General features: G+C 34.2%; 1 protein-coding gene across 2 annotated transcripts; it reads left to right on the top strand.

Moving 5' to 3' along the window:
* The first annotated feature begins 843 nt into the window (after window positions 1-843).
* Window positions 844-13737, top strand: arhgef3l (Rho guanine nucleotide exchange factor (GEF) 3, like). 2 transcript variants are annotated; one of them, XM_048178402.1, is made up of 13 exons: window positions 847-1252; window positions 1475-1532; window positions 1649-1711; window positions 3243-3287; window positions 3503-3610; window positions 6095-6259; window positions 6722-6784; window positions 6862-6958; window positions 7037-7113; window positions 7282-7539; window positions 10451-10621; window positions 10733-10925; window positions 12866-13737. In XM_048178402.1, the coding sequence occupies exons 1-13, from the start codon at window positions 1197-1199 to the stop codon at window positions 13084-13086; spliced, it is 1575 nt and encodes a 524-aa protein (XP_048034359.1). In that variant the 5' UTR covers window positions 847-1196; the 3' UTR covers window positions 13087-13737. The 2 variants fall into 2 exon arrangements, with proteins under 2 accessions (XP_048034360.1, XP_048034359.1); XM_048178403.1 differs by lacking the exon at window positions 1649-1711 and having other exon boundaries at window positions 844-1252.
* Window positions 13738-15563: the final 1826 nt, after the last annotated feature.

Genomic DNA, 15563 nt, shown 5'->3' with positions numbered 1-15563 from the left:
CAACATAAGTCGTTATAACGACATCTCGTTATTTCAACATGTCGTTATAACGACAATATCTCGTTATTTCAACATAAGTCGTTATAACGACATAATATCTCGTTATTTCAAGATATTAAGTCGTTATAACGACATAATATCTCGTTATTTCAACATAAGTCGTTATAACGACATAATATCTCGTTATTTCAAGATATTAAGTCGTTATAACGACATAATATCTCGTTATTTCAAGATATTAAGTCGTTATAACGACATGATATCTCGTTATTTCAAGATATTAATTCGTTATTTCAACATAATAACTCATTATAACTCATAATAACTCAATAACTCATAACTTCATTGTCTATCAAGTATGATAAAGGACAGTTACTCATCAACGTCTTCAGTGGTGCAACGCTAAGAGAAATGTGAGTTGAACAATTAAAAACTAACATTTTGGCCTTTTCTGAATAAATTTAGTCTAAATTTGCAACCATGTTAACTAATTCTGTTTTTATTATTTTATTTAAAGTTGTTGCTAGGAAATAATGAAATGAGAAGGATTAGGGTTTTAAATTTTCAGGGCTACAAAAATGTTCAAACCTCATTTAAGTGAATAAGAATAGAAACTGCTCATATAATATATACTTTGACCATCAATGTTTTCTAAAGGTTCTCAAAGAACATTGTTGAAAATAGGCCTTCATTTCTTGTGAATTCTTTTTTTGAAAAACACTTTCTTCCTGACATGCTTCAAGAAAAGCCCAATTTATGACACGTGAGGATCTTTGTCACATATCTCTGTCGTGTCATGATCTAATCAACTGAGCAGTAGACGCCACTGACTGTATCATTTTCAGAAATGGGTCAGAAGATTTGGTTTAGCTTCCGTCCTCTTCAGTGATGGCGTTATGTATGACTGGCGTAATTACACAGAGAACCAAGGATCTGTCACAGAGACGTTAAAGACTGGTGGTTTGGCTTCGTTCTGCCTGACAACAGGAAGTACACATTTTTTTCTTGCACAGGATGTGGTTTCAGACATGCAAGTGTAAGAGGAAGAGGGGAGGGCTGGAAGAGAGTGCACATTAAGTTTTTTGTCTTTTCTTTGAAAAGTTGGAACAGGTGCTTCTAAGATTTATGGTCTGATTTTTAACCTAATACTCTTTTATTTACCGGCGTTTCTTTTCATAAGCACATCTGAAGATGCTATGAGAGAGGAAAATATGGAGCCTGAAGAGACGGAGGTTGATTCACCACCTTCCTGGTATGACTTTTTTTTTTTTTTTTTTTCACAGATCATCAATAGTTACTTAAACTAAGACGTTTTGGTGCCTAAATATCATTCTGATTGACTGTTGTGCCCTATAAATTCACTTTAGTCTAAAGTCCATATACTAAAGACTAAAAAAGATAATATTTGCATTATATTTTCTAAGATTGTCTTTTCAGTGTCACAATACCACTTCTTTTTATATGACTTTTTCAGGTCTCCTGTATCTAGAGACAGACTCCTCACATGCGCCAACTTATCAGATTACGCAGGGGTAAGATTTGTTTCGGGCATAAATCTTCTACAAAAAATTTTGTTGGACAGACCTTGCACTGTAGGTCTTGTTCCTTTGAGGGAAACCAATGTGTTATCTGTTGGTTTTCTGAGCAGAAGAAAAGAAAACAAGACCCAAGTAGTGATGCTGAGAATTCAGCCCGAATCTTGGAGGACTGTGTAAGTTGTTGTCTATGATATTAGATACAACATGTCTGTTGAAAAACATTTCTGAAATGGAATATACTGGATGTTTGAATGTGATAATTTGAGCATCTGTTACAAAAAAGCCGCAGTGTTTCCTGTTAGGCTGTCTTGAGGTGATCTAAAGATGATCTACTCAAAGGTTAAAGCTCCTCCCTATAAGCTTTAACTTAATAATTGATTATTTATGACATTTAATGGCCATCGATTGGGGAGTGTAATGTGGTGAAAGTGGTCTGCTTGTTTGTGCTCTACACCGGAAACTTGTTAAGACAGACCAGGTGACTTCATAACAATCAATGGTTTTCCTGGTCTGTTACACAAGGCATCTAGAGAATAGAGCATTCATAATTCATAGCCATTTTTTTTTTTTATAGAATTGAAGGAAGGCTACAGTAAAAGAATTAAGCAACTTGTTCTCAGCTGAGAAAAAGGCTGACAGGAAAAAAGTTTTACAACTCAGTTTCCTGTCTCATTCTGCTACATGCACACACTCTGAGTGACAGAAGTCTCACTTGCAGTTGGCATTGGGTTTCTTCAACTACCTGCATTTTTGACTCTGTGGACTTATAAAAAATAATCTCTCTGAAAACATACTTAATTATCGATAAAAATCAAAAGATTGGATGTGGAAGCTGTGCAGCGGTGTGGTGAACAAGTAAAAACTGTTAATGTAAGGTGGCTTGAATTTTGTATTGACCAATTAGCATCTAGGACCAGAACTATGTGTTTTCTAAATTGGGGCTAATCATATTCTGTGGTGGAAATGATGTGGCTGAAAGGCCCAGTTTTTGTGTCAGAGGATAATTTTTTAGCTAGAATTTAATATATCATAAAAACACACCATATTTCACACGTTTGGAATAATTTGGCAAAATTACAGCTTTATTGGAAATGACGCACATGAAAATTCTGTGATATATATATCTTGATTTTTCTAACTTATCTTCACACAATGCGTGGTTCATTTTTCATATTGAGCTCTTCACTGACGTTGTCATCTTCTTGGTAACAAAATATTTTTTTTTGATATAACTATATATTTTGATAATTCATTTTTGCTGTGGAAATTAAATCGTAATTTGTCTAAAGGTATTAAGATATTGATATAAAGACAATACATTTATCATTATTCATTTTTTAGATTATTATGGTTTTTAAAATGAATTTTATGATTTATTTCACAACTGAAATCTGGTTCAAACTGTCAAATCAAGCAAAAACAAATTATGAAATTTTTTTTAAAAAAAATCCACCTTCGTATAGCAAAAAAAAAAAAAAGTTTTAATCAAAAATGCATGTAGCTGAAGAAACACCCACTCTGTGTGAAAGCAAATGCATGTCATTGTTCTCTTATACTGATACTGCTGTATTTACTGATGTTTAGATATTTGGATATATACATATACATACTTTATCTATAGCGTATATGTTTACTGCTTTCATCTAATTGGTTGTGGTTATATTCTCGTGCTGACATCTGTGCTATACTTCACGTCTCTTTCAGGAAGACGATGACTTTCCCATCAGTGACCACATACAAGATTCTGAGGTACAGAAATTAACATGCATCTTTGTTCCTAGTACCTTTCTGCTGAACACAGAAATGATCCGTCAGCCTTCATAGTAGTCAAAACATCACAATCAAAATCTGAGAAAGCTGTGTCGGTTAACTTTCTCAGTTTCAGTGAATGACATTTTTATGGTCCATGTAAACATGTAAATTTTAACCGTGACCCTCATTCTCTGCTGCTGGCCTCATATTAGGGTCCATGTAACAAAAGAGTCAAACCAGTAGACAAAAGTGCTTCAGTCACTGGTATCATAACACCGGTGAAGACCCCTGCACTGAAACGCTTGGGCCAGTCCATACAGGTGAGTTATGAAGACACTCAGCTTTTGTCATCCATCTTATTTAGCCAAAATGTTTAAACCATTTTTAGTTTAACTATCATCGGCAATAACAACGAGAACTACATTTTGCTAGGTTTTTTTTTAGGAGTTTGCTAGGTATTATATATTTTTTAAATCAATAAAGTACATATGTAACATAAGGTAGATATTATAAATGTATTTAAATGAATAAATTACATATATGGTACATTTATATTTAAATATATACAGTCAAACCAAAATGTATTCAGACACCTTGAACATTTCATTCATTAATACAGTTTATTCACTAAAGTTTTAAAAAATGGTAATAAAATATGACAAGATCTCAGAGTTAAACTGTGTCAGAAAAAAATTAATCTTAGATAATACTTAAGCAAAACATGGTCAGGTCAAAGTGTTTGAATAATTTTTGGTTCCAAATATTTATTAATTAATTATTTTATTTTACTAGTAGTCCACTGTATGAAGAATTTTTGGGTATAATATGTCACAGTTTACTTTATTTTGCTATCCTCACTTACTTACATAAATGAACTATAGTGTCCTGCACCTACTAGTAAAAATATATCAAAAATGTCTGAATAATTTTTGGTTTGACTGTATATAATATATTATATTTATATAATATGTATATAAAAAAATATATATATATATTTTTTTTATTATTTATTTATTTATTTATTTTTTTGGAGGGGGGGGGGGGTTATATAACTTTTATATATCATTTTCATATACAGTACAGTCCAAAAGTTTGGAACCACTAAGATTTTTAATGTTTTTAAAAGAAGTTTCATCTGCTCACCAAGGCTACATTTATTTAATTAAAAATACAGTAAAAACAGTAATATTGTGAAATATTCTTACAATTTAAAATAACTGTTTTCTATTTGAATATATTTCACAAAGTAATTTATTCCTGTGATGGCAAAGTTGAATTTTCAGCATCATTACTCCAGTCTTCAGTGTCACATGATCCTTCAGAAATCATTCTAATATGCTGATCTGCTGCTCAAGAAACATTTAATGTGTACAATTGTACAAAATATTTGTGTACAATATTTTTTTTCAGGATTATTTGATGAATAGAAAGTTCAAAAGAACAGTGTTTATCTGAAATCTAATCTTTTGTAACATTATAAATGTCTTTACTGCCACTTTTGATTGATTTAATGCATCCTTGCTGAATAAAAGTATTCATTTCTTTAATTTCTTTTCAAAAAAATAAAAATAAAAATTCTTACTGACCCCAAACTTTTGAACGGTAGTGTATAATGCTACAGAAGCTTTGTATTTCAGATAAATGCTGTTCTTTTGAACTTTCTATTCATCAAGGAATCCTGAAAAAAAAGTACACAACTGTTTTCAACATTGAAAATAATCATAAATGTTTATTGAGCAGCAAATCAGCATATTAGAATGATTTCTGAAGGATCATGTGACACTGAAGACTGGAGTAACGATGCTGAAAATTCAGCTTTGCATCACAGGAATAAATTACTTTGTCAAATATATTTAAATAGTACACAGTTATTTTAAATTGTAATAATATTTCACAATATTACTGTTTTTTACTGTATTTTTAATTAAATAAATGTAGCCTTGGTGAGCAGACGAAACTTCTTTTAAAAACATTAAAAATCTTAGTGGTTCCAAACTTTTGGACTGTACTGTATATATATTTATATTTTTAATGTACATGAATATATATGATTTCAGTTTTACACACTCTCTGTCTCACACATATACACTGCCTTTCAAAAGTTTGGAATTAGTAAGACTTTTTTAAGTCTCTTTTGTTCACTAAGGCTGCATTTATTTGAACAAAAATACAGTAAAAATTGTGAAATATTTTTGCAATTTAAAACAATTGTTTTCTGTTTAAATATATGTTATAATGCAATTTATTCCTACATTATTTCAGCATCATTACTCCAGTTTTCAGTGTCACATGATCATTCAGAAATCATTCTAATATGCTGATTTGGTTCTTAAGAAACATTTCTGATTATTATCAAAATTCTGAAAACAGTTGTGTACAATTTTCTTTGATAAATAGAAAGTTCAAAAGAACAGCACTGATCTGAAATAGAAATCTCTTGTAAAATTATAAATGTCTTTACTGTCACTTTTGATCAATTTAATGTATCCTTGATGAATCTTACTGACCCCAATTTTTTGAACAGTAGTATATACTGTTACAAAAGCTATGAGCAATATTACTGTTTTACTTTATTTGCGATTAAATAAATGCAGCCTTAGTGAGCATAAGAGACTTCTTTCAAAAACAAACAAAAAATACTTTTTTTTTTTTTTATATATATATATATTTCAGTCCTTTTTATTTAGATCTGTTTTTATACATTCCATGAAAATATAAATTATATCAATTTTATGTATAATATATATATGAGTGTGTGTGTGTGTGTGTGTGTGAATATATGAATATTTGTTTTGTTTGCTCAGCGTTCAATCAGTTTCCGGACAGAGGCCCGGCCATTGCCCCCAATGCCAATAAGAACGCGTCAGAAGGCCTCTTCATTTCCACGGCGGCGGAGCAGCCAGCTATGGAGTGATACAGTGGACAGTCTGAGCCACGAGCTCAGTACCAAAGAGATCAAGCGACAAGAGGTGCGGTAAAGCTGCTTGAATTAAAGCCACAACACAAAGGAATGCTTCATACTCTAAATGTATTTGCATGATTAATTCAACTCTTACTTAAAGTTACATTCTCATGCTGGGGCTTTAATTAAAAGATTCAAACTAGTAGTTTTGGCTCATGTACCTTAATACCTTTTTAAAGAGCTTTCAGCTGCCCAACCCTGTCTTCACTACCTTAGTTGTGAAACAGGAAGTGAGCTGGTATATGAGGCCATGTTCTCTATTTCAGTGTCAGAATTTCCTCTAAAAGAAACTAGCTCTACCACACAGTAGCAATGAGCACTGGCAAAACTGACTGGTAACTTGTGACACTAGCAGAGTTTTAAATGTGTGTGTGTTTGCGGTGTCTTCTACAAGGCCTCATGAGAGCTACCTGTACACTTTTAACCCTTATTTGAGTCTCATTTAACCATTTATTTTCTTCACCCGCAGGTAATCTATGAGTTAACTCAGGGAGAGAAACAGCTCATTGAGGATCTTAGTCTTGTGAAAAAGGTTTGTCCAGAATTCAACAGGTTTGTCTTTATGGGATGGATTTATATAAGAGATTTTAATTTCAACTGTCCTCGCAGGTGTACTATGAACCGATGTTGAAATTAGACATCATGACAGAAAGCGAGCTGGGACAGATATTTGGAACCCTTGATTCTTTAATACCCCTTCATGAAGGTAAATGTCAGTGAACTCTTTGTAGGTGTCTCTTTGAAGCGTAATGATGTATTCACTACTATTTGCCTGTGCGTTCAGATCTTTTAGCTCGTCTTGAAAATCTACGTGGAGCAGAGAAGACTGTGCAGGAGGTCGGCCCGACCATGATGGATTGGGTCAGTCTAACATTAGAAAGCCTAGATAATAACAAAATATTTTTTATAGTCCATAATTCATTCTTAAAACATTTTTGCCTCTATTATTATTGACCCACATTCAAGTTCACCCACATGACTTCATGAGAACATCTGAGGTGTTATAAGCTCTTTGCTCTCCTTTCATAGTTTCCCTGTCTGGAGGCGTACATCACATACTGCTGTAACCAGGTTGGAGCAAAAGCTCTGCTCGATCAAAAGAAACAGGACCGGCGGGTTGAACATTTCTTGCGGCTGTGCCAGGAGTCATCCTTCAGCAGAAAGCTGGACCTGTGGAACTTTCTGGACTTGCCCCGCAGCAGACTGGTGAAATATCCTCTGCTGTTAAAGGAAATCCAGAAGAGCACTCCACCTGACCATCCGGATGAGGAAGTGTTGCCTCTGGCTGTGAGTTTAGATGCTTCCACATACAAACTTACGTTGGATATCAGGGCTTGACATTAACACCACCCAAAAGTGTAACGCGGTCACTCCTTCTAGCCACTTTGGCAGGTTGAATTTTATATTTAATACATTTTTCAATTGTAGTCTTTTAAAAAGGCATCTGAAATAATAAACTAAGTGTAATGTAGTGTTGTCAAAAATAGAGATTTTCCGATACATATCAACACTAAAATATCTGAAACACCAATACTAATTTTCCACAGAATAGATACACGATACAAGCTGCACTTTCTCGCTCTCTCATCTCTCCGACAGCGAGTTGACACACAAACCTCCCTTCCCTCAATCACTCATTTCAATTGATCTGGATGAATATTATTGGTGTTACAGGGCTTGAATTTTGGCGTGGGATTGCGCATAATTTTACTCATTCCCGCAGATTTTGTGCTCTCAGCCAAAGTACGCGCACATAAAGCCGCCTCTCAGTACTAAATTGAGTTATTTTTTGCTGCTTATTGCACTTAAACAGTCAAATACACAAAAAATAATGCCATAATGCCAGTCTTGGCAAGTATTGACGTAAACACAGTCAGTTATGTTTTAAGTGAACATAAACAGTTGAGAAAGATAATGCACTTGTAACAGTATAATGGATCAGTGCTTCAGGTCTTAGGCCGGTTTGTTTTTATAAGCTGGTAATTTATAAGCTTGATAGTCTTGAAAGTCTTAAAAGCCTTGTGTTAACCATTGCTGCACATGAATGAGGTAATTACCAATAAAGCTTTGTGTTTTACATCATCTGCTGCGTGCATGTTAATAAGACAGCAAACTCTGGTTTAATTTGTGTATGCTAGATCCTATAGCTGTCTGTGTAATAACTAAAATAATGTTTATATATCATATTTTTTGGCTAGTTTACTTTAGTTTTTTATGATAACCCAAACTGAATAATTAAAAACAAGTTTAAAGGTGCCCTAGAATCAAAAATTGAATTTACCTTGGCATAGTTGAATAACAAGAGTTTGCGAGAGGGAGCACGCGATTTAAAGGGGCCGCAGCCTGAATCGGTGCATAGTTAATGATGCCCCAAAATAGGCAGTTAAAAAAAATTAATAAAAAAAAAATCTATGGGGTATTTTGAGCTGAAACTTCACAGACACATTCAGGGGACACCTTAGACTTATATTACATCTTTTAAAAACTGGTTCTAGGACACCTTTAAATGAGTAAATCTTCTATAAATATTTTTTAATATTAATATTCTTTCCCGACATACTACAATTCTTGTTAAAACACACTAGATATGCTTATTCTGTGCATTTTGAGCACTTTTTGTGTGAAATCATATTTATTTTGTCCATCAAAAGTGTACTTTCACTTTAATTGAGCGTTAGCAGCGCAGCAAAAATAGACCCAGCGCCGAAACGATCGCGGCACTGCTGCTTCTGCTCTGCTACGCGCTGCCGCGCAGCCTCTGCTTTCAGTGTGAATGCTCTCATCTGTTAATATGGACACCGAAAAAAATATGCGCTGCTTACGCTCTACTGACGCGTGCTGTGTGAAATCGCCCTTAAAGTGACAGCAGCCTAATATACCTAAAAATATCTATATGGCAGTTTTTCCCCATGGTATCAATGTCAAAATTGTGGCCAATAAAAATGCTATGCCAGGCCCTGTTGGATATGAATCAGTGTTTTGAACAAATTGGTTGAGTGATTGATTTAATGATTCACGCTTAAAGCCAGTGGCTGAATTTGAAATAGCATACCAGCATATTCTTACTATTTGTGCCATATAAATATATGAGAGAAATTGTAAGAGTAGTATGCAAGTATGCAACTTGAATTCAGTCAGAATTAGATTTTTTTAGTTCAGAGCTATTGTTTACTAAAATGAAAACTTTTAAAAATAAATGAAGCTGAAATAAAATTAAACAAATAACAGATGAAAAACTTAAAAAAAAAATTTAAATTAGAAATGTTGCCTTTGCAACTAACTGAAATAAAAAAATCAAGTTGAAGCACTAAAATTACTAAAGCGGAAATAAAAATAAATTAAAGCTAAATTGAGATTTTTTTACTCTTTTTTTAACTACTTAATGTAAATGTTAATTCAAAATGTTATTAAATACTATAATACTATATGAATAATACTTAAATAACACTAGTTTAGTTTCTAAATGAATCAGTGTTTTTAACTGTGCAGTAATCTTTCTGAGAAACACTTTTGATAATAAAAATCGACACCCTAACAGGCATACCCCTTCCTTAATTGCTCCGCCCCCAAAATAACAAATGCACTATGCAATACAGGCAACTATCAGACAGCTCGAGCAAGTATGGATGAATCAGCTGTGATTCAACAACAACAGCAGCATACAACAGCGTATCTTGGTTCTGTGAAACATAGCAACGACCAATGTTACTCACGTATCGAGCAGAAACAAAGCAACATTCTTTGGTAATATTTCAGCCATCTCTCTTTCTACAGTCTTTCTACAAAAGAAAGACTGGTACAATACACTTTGTTTTTTCTCCTATTTACACAGCCAGGACTATGTACAATCATTTTTTCAGCAAACACAAAACAGATGTCTAACAATATTCATTGTTTGTTTAGATGTTGATATAAATTTCAGCAGTGTTTCTCAGAAATTGCTTACTGCACCTTTAAATGAATCGATTGAGTGTTTCTTCTCCACTTACTGGTGTAACAATGCAACCAGCAAAAAGAGTCACTGAAAAATCCCCACCGCTAATACACTGACTGACAGTCTTTCAGCAATGCGCAAACATGGACAAGTGGAGTGACACAATTTCCAGTGCTGTTGGACTATTTTAGGAATGCCGATCAACCAATCAAATTCAAAGACTAGAACTAACTGTTGTAACTCTTTGATTTCTTGTTACCTCAGATGGATCTAATCCAAAGGATTATAACAGAAGTCAATCTTAAAACTGGGGAGGCTGAGTGTCAGTTTTACAGACGGGGTCTGTGCTACTCAGAAGACAGCCAGAGGGTTTCAGAAATACAGGCCTCTCGTTTTTTGTACTGTCATGGTGAATTGAAGAGTACTAAAGGACAGGTAACTCATACATTGTAATCTGTTAACAAAAGAGCTTTTGAATTAACACAGCAGGTCTAATAACTAAACGCAGTTCACACTTATATGCTACTCCCCCTTTCTCCTCTGTAGAAGCTGCATGTGTTCCTCTTTGAGCTGGTTTTGGTTTTGACTCGACCAGTGGCACAGGACAGGGAAGGACCGGTCCAGTTCCAGGTGTATCGTCAGCCCCTCCCAGCTGCTCACCTCCATCTGGAGGACCTACCCGATGGAGAGCCAAGCAGTTCTGGATCCTTTCGTGGGGCCTTTACGGGCAATGATAAAAGTAATGACATTGCATCTTACACTTGTAATAATAATAAAAAAATAAATAGAAAAATAATAAAAATATTAACCATATTTTAACCAATTTTGCTTGCAATCAATAATATGATTCAAATCAATAAACATTATTTTTTTATTATTTAGTTTGACATCAGTGTCTAATTAATTTCTTTTCGGGCAACATACCTAAATTATTATATTTTTCAATATTAACTGATATATTTTTAAATGATATTATTACATTATTTCCTTTGTTGTGTTTTTTAAAATGAAAATTTAAATTTGTATTAACCCTCTGGTAACCCTCATTTTTGGCCAAAATGTTTTGCCGTTTTATTTTTTTATTTTTTACTCCATTAGAATAGTACGAAACTTGGTGACTTTTGTCCCACTTCCTATATGAACACACAATAAATTGGGGACGTGATTCGAAAAGGCTAAATGGTCTTGAAAAAACAGTCTCTGTTTGCTGTAAAGTGATTGCTATAGGCAATTAATGGAAAATATGAAAACGGCATATTCTTGTTGTCACAATCTACAAATCTGCCAAAAAAAAAAAAAAAAAAAGAACTGCAATGAAGGGGTTAAACTCAAAACATCAAAAGTGAAAATGACACTCATTCACATACATACTTTCACAACCTCACACACACACATATGAACTGATGTGACTGTAACAGAGCAAATTCTTGCTAAGTTGTGAAATAATATCAATCATTCAGCCACAATACAGGAAAAAACACACAGCATTGAAGGGGTTAAACTCTAAACAAAGCATGTAAAACAGACACACACAAACACATACATACCACACATGTATACACACAGAAATTAACTGGTGAGACTAACAAATTCAAAAACATCCAGAAACTTTAGGCAGGTGCTCGATCAGATAAAGCACTTCACTGAAAATAAACAGGAATCGGCACACAAGCCCTTGAAAAAGGTTTGTCCTTTGTTCCTACAACATATCCTAATGAATTCTGTCTTTGTAGATTTTCAGAAGTTTTTTAGAACGTTATGACTTAAAAGTTGTTTTTGTTTTTTTTTCATTCATTTCTCCATGAACAACGTAATAAGAATCTGCCCTCCTCAAAATGTTAAAGTAGTTCACCAACTCTAGAGTTTTGCATACTAAATCCACGTTTATTCCACCAAAAAATTTAAATCCTTCATTAGAATCATACTATCGATTGGTTGAAAGGGATGTGTAATATAAAACTCAGTATTATGATCAAGAACTTTATCGACAACTTGGAAATTCATCTTTTTACATTAAATTGAGAGGTGATCTAACAGCAACTTTTAAGACTGAGATACATGAGACATTGCAATATTTTCTTCAAAGAGGTGATAAAAAACTTGATTATCCAACCACAGCTGTGATATATATCTTATCTAAAGTACATAAAGATATTTTAAAACCACCAGGTAAAAATATCATGAGGGAGCAGAAGTGACAGTGTGCTGATTCTGTTTCAGAGACTGTAACAAAGCAAATTTTGAGAAATTGTGAAATAAAATCAATAATTTATTCAAAATGCTGTACACACATGCAGTAATGAAGGGGAGACATTGTAACATATCCAAAATGCACAATTGCAACATATCAATAATGCACAATCTTCAGGTTTGACTGTAATCATAATGCAAAAACTAACACTTTAAATCAACATTTCAAAAAAAAAAAAAACTTTGACAAAAGTAGCCTTTGATAATATCTATATACAAGTATATAACCTCACAAGCGTGAGGCCCAAATGAACAGCACCAGAGGGTTATAAAGTGATTTTTTATTTTATTTACTATTGCTTTTATAATGAATGCAATGGTTTAAAAGTTTGAATTGTTTATTTGACCCTTTTATTTGAGATTGGAGACTTTCTAATTGCTTTTTTCATCTCATTCTAATTCCACATTTTCTGCTTTTGCCGTTCCCAGTGAAGAACTGTTTCCGTGTGAGCACCACAGGCCGCTCCAAGTCTCAATCCCACAGCCTGCAGGCTAATGACTCCTTCAATAAGCAGCAATGGATTTCTTGTCTGCGCCAAGCAATGGTCCAGTCACGGGACAGACAGGCTCAAACCAGCCCTGACCCGGCACTCTATAACAACATCGCTGAACTGAACCTTAACTCTGATGTGGAGATGCCAGACACATAGGCCAGGGCTACCGGTGCTCTCCAGGTCAATGGTTCATTCACAATCACAGGATTTCACTTGTAATGTGATTGTGACCGTGCCAGCCGACTTTCACAGGACAAATAAAATCACGCACTTGCGGTTTCACACCCTATCTGGAAACTGTGAGAATAACGTCATGTAGCTATATTTGTATACTTCATATGTGGATGTTTGTTGGTGTCAGATGTCTAATGGAGGGAATATTTTGTATTAGATGTGTGCTTTTTGCTTAACCTGTTTATTTTTTTACATTGAGAATTTTGTGTGATATTTGTTGAATGTGATTAATGGGACGTGAACCATTTCTCAGTTCCTCATTCCTATAAATTGTGTTTAAATGACATATCATTCCTCTCCATCTGATCTGGTCAATAAACATTAGTGCAATCTGAACGGTAACTAATCTTATGTGCGGCCAGGCATTTTGTCATTGCACTTTGGCAGCATTAGGGCTAATAGTACTGCAAGTCTTTTATTGATATAACCTGAATGTAACCTAAATGCTTATTTTTGCCATTTCTCTTAATTTAAAGGTACTCTGAGCCATTATAAAAAGGTATTTGTTTCCATTTTCCTTTCAGTGCATAATGGTTACCGTTTTGTTTTCAATAAACTGACAACTTCCATAAATGTGGACCTATTTAGTTTTTAACAAAACACAGTTAAGATTATTATCTGTAGCCTATGCATTGTTACAGCATAGACTAGTGCTAGTTGTCACACTTTTTACTCCAAAGTATATTTCTCATGGTAGGTTTAGCCTTTCTTTTACAGTTACAATTACTCTAGGCACATATCGTGAAGTCTTTTTTCTACATTTCACTGTTATTTCCCAATAGTAGGGCATGTTGTCACACTATACAGGATAAGTTGTCAGCTGAATCTGCTATAAATCATTATAGGCTTTTCAGTTAAATTTAAACCAGAAGGGTGACCCCTAAAAAAAAACACCCACTTGTTCCTGCTCGGTTTTTACAAAAATGCGCAAATGAGCTGTTTAATGAACGGGCATCTGTGTGCTGTATATAGAGTAGACAGCTTCAGTGATTATAATGGGTTTTATTTGCTTTTGAAGTGACGCGATGCTCGCAAGTGTCAAGCCCTATGGTCAAGCCCTGTTAGCGGCTGAACGCCAGTTGGTGTGATGACGTATATACTATTCGTCTATCATGTCTTGCTTTGGAGACAGGTATGTATTTGCTCATGTGATGAAGGCCTACATAAAAATACAAAACCACTGCTAGAGAAAATGCACATATGTGTAATTGACTTTTGACTTATACCTTGTAGTTAATGAGAGACAGCGAATGGGACTTCCACAACTTCCCAGTGACAACTAAGCCCCTGTTTCATCCACTAATATAGTAATTAAGACTATAGGGAGAGAACAGGTATGGTTGTGAGTGACAAGGGGAGAGTTGTAACACCACCAATTCCACCAATCAGGGATAAGCAGTCCTATGATTATTTCAGTGTTTACCTACTTCCTCCCAGAATGGATGTCAAGGCTGGAAAAAGGCACATTATGTAATGGTAAGAATGTTTTTTGTTGTTGTTGTTTTTAGCCAAAACTATATTTTGTTTAGTAGGCCTACTTAAACGTTTGCAGATAAAATCATTTAACTTTTATTAGATTAAATTGTAGTTTCTCAGGCAAAATGTGATGCAATTTTAACCTGCTACTTTAAAACCATTATGCTAATATGGCTAGCTAAACAATGGCTGGCAGGGATGAGGTGGGTTGTAACAACTTATACAGGGTTAAAGGGTTAGTTCACCCAAAAATGAAAATTAATTACTCACCCTCATGTTGTTCCAAACCTGTAAGACTTTCGTTCATCTTTGGAACACAAATGAAGATCCTTTTGATGAAATCTGAAAGCTTTCTGTCCCTCCATAGACGGCCTACACAACTGAAACTTTGACGCTTCAAAAAGTCCTGATCGGAAAACTAATCCATATGAATTCAGTGGTTTAGTCCAAATTTTCTGAAGACTTGATTGCTTTTTGTGATGAATAGATTTAATTTAGGCTCTTATTCACATATAAACATTGATCAGTGAACATAAACAGAAACTCAACCAAACCTGAATGACGCGCAAGAACAAACCTCTCCGCCTGTTAAGTCGTGAAGTAAGGAACACCGTTTCTGGGTCGTTTCACTTGAGAATGGCATATCGACGGCCGTTTATGAGCGCTATTTATCCATGTTAAACATTTGACATTTTAAAGTTAAACATATAAAATACTTTCAGTCTACACAACAGTCTACATTAGAGGTGTAACGATACGCTCAGGTCACGATACGGTACATATCTCGATACGGAGTTCACTATACGATATACGGAGTTCGCGTGTCACGATATTTTAAACAAAATCTTATTTGAATTTCAGTTTCATTTATTTTAAAAACATTAACAAAATTCAATACTTTTCCTTGTACATACAAGATCACA

The sequence above is a fragment of the Megalobrama amblycephala genome, linkage group LG24 (assembly GCF_018812025.1).
Source record: "Megalobrama amblycephala isolate DHTTF-2021 linkage group LG24, ASM1881202v1, whole genome shotgun sequence".
NCBI lineage: Eukaryota > Metazoa > Chordata > Actinopteri > Cypriniformes > Xenocyprididae > Megalobrama > Megalobrama amblycephala.
This window is presented reverse-complemented; position numbering and strand designations above follow the sequence as displayed.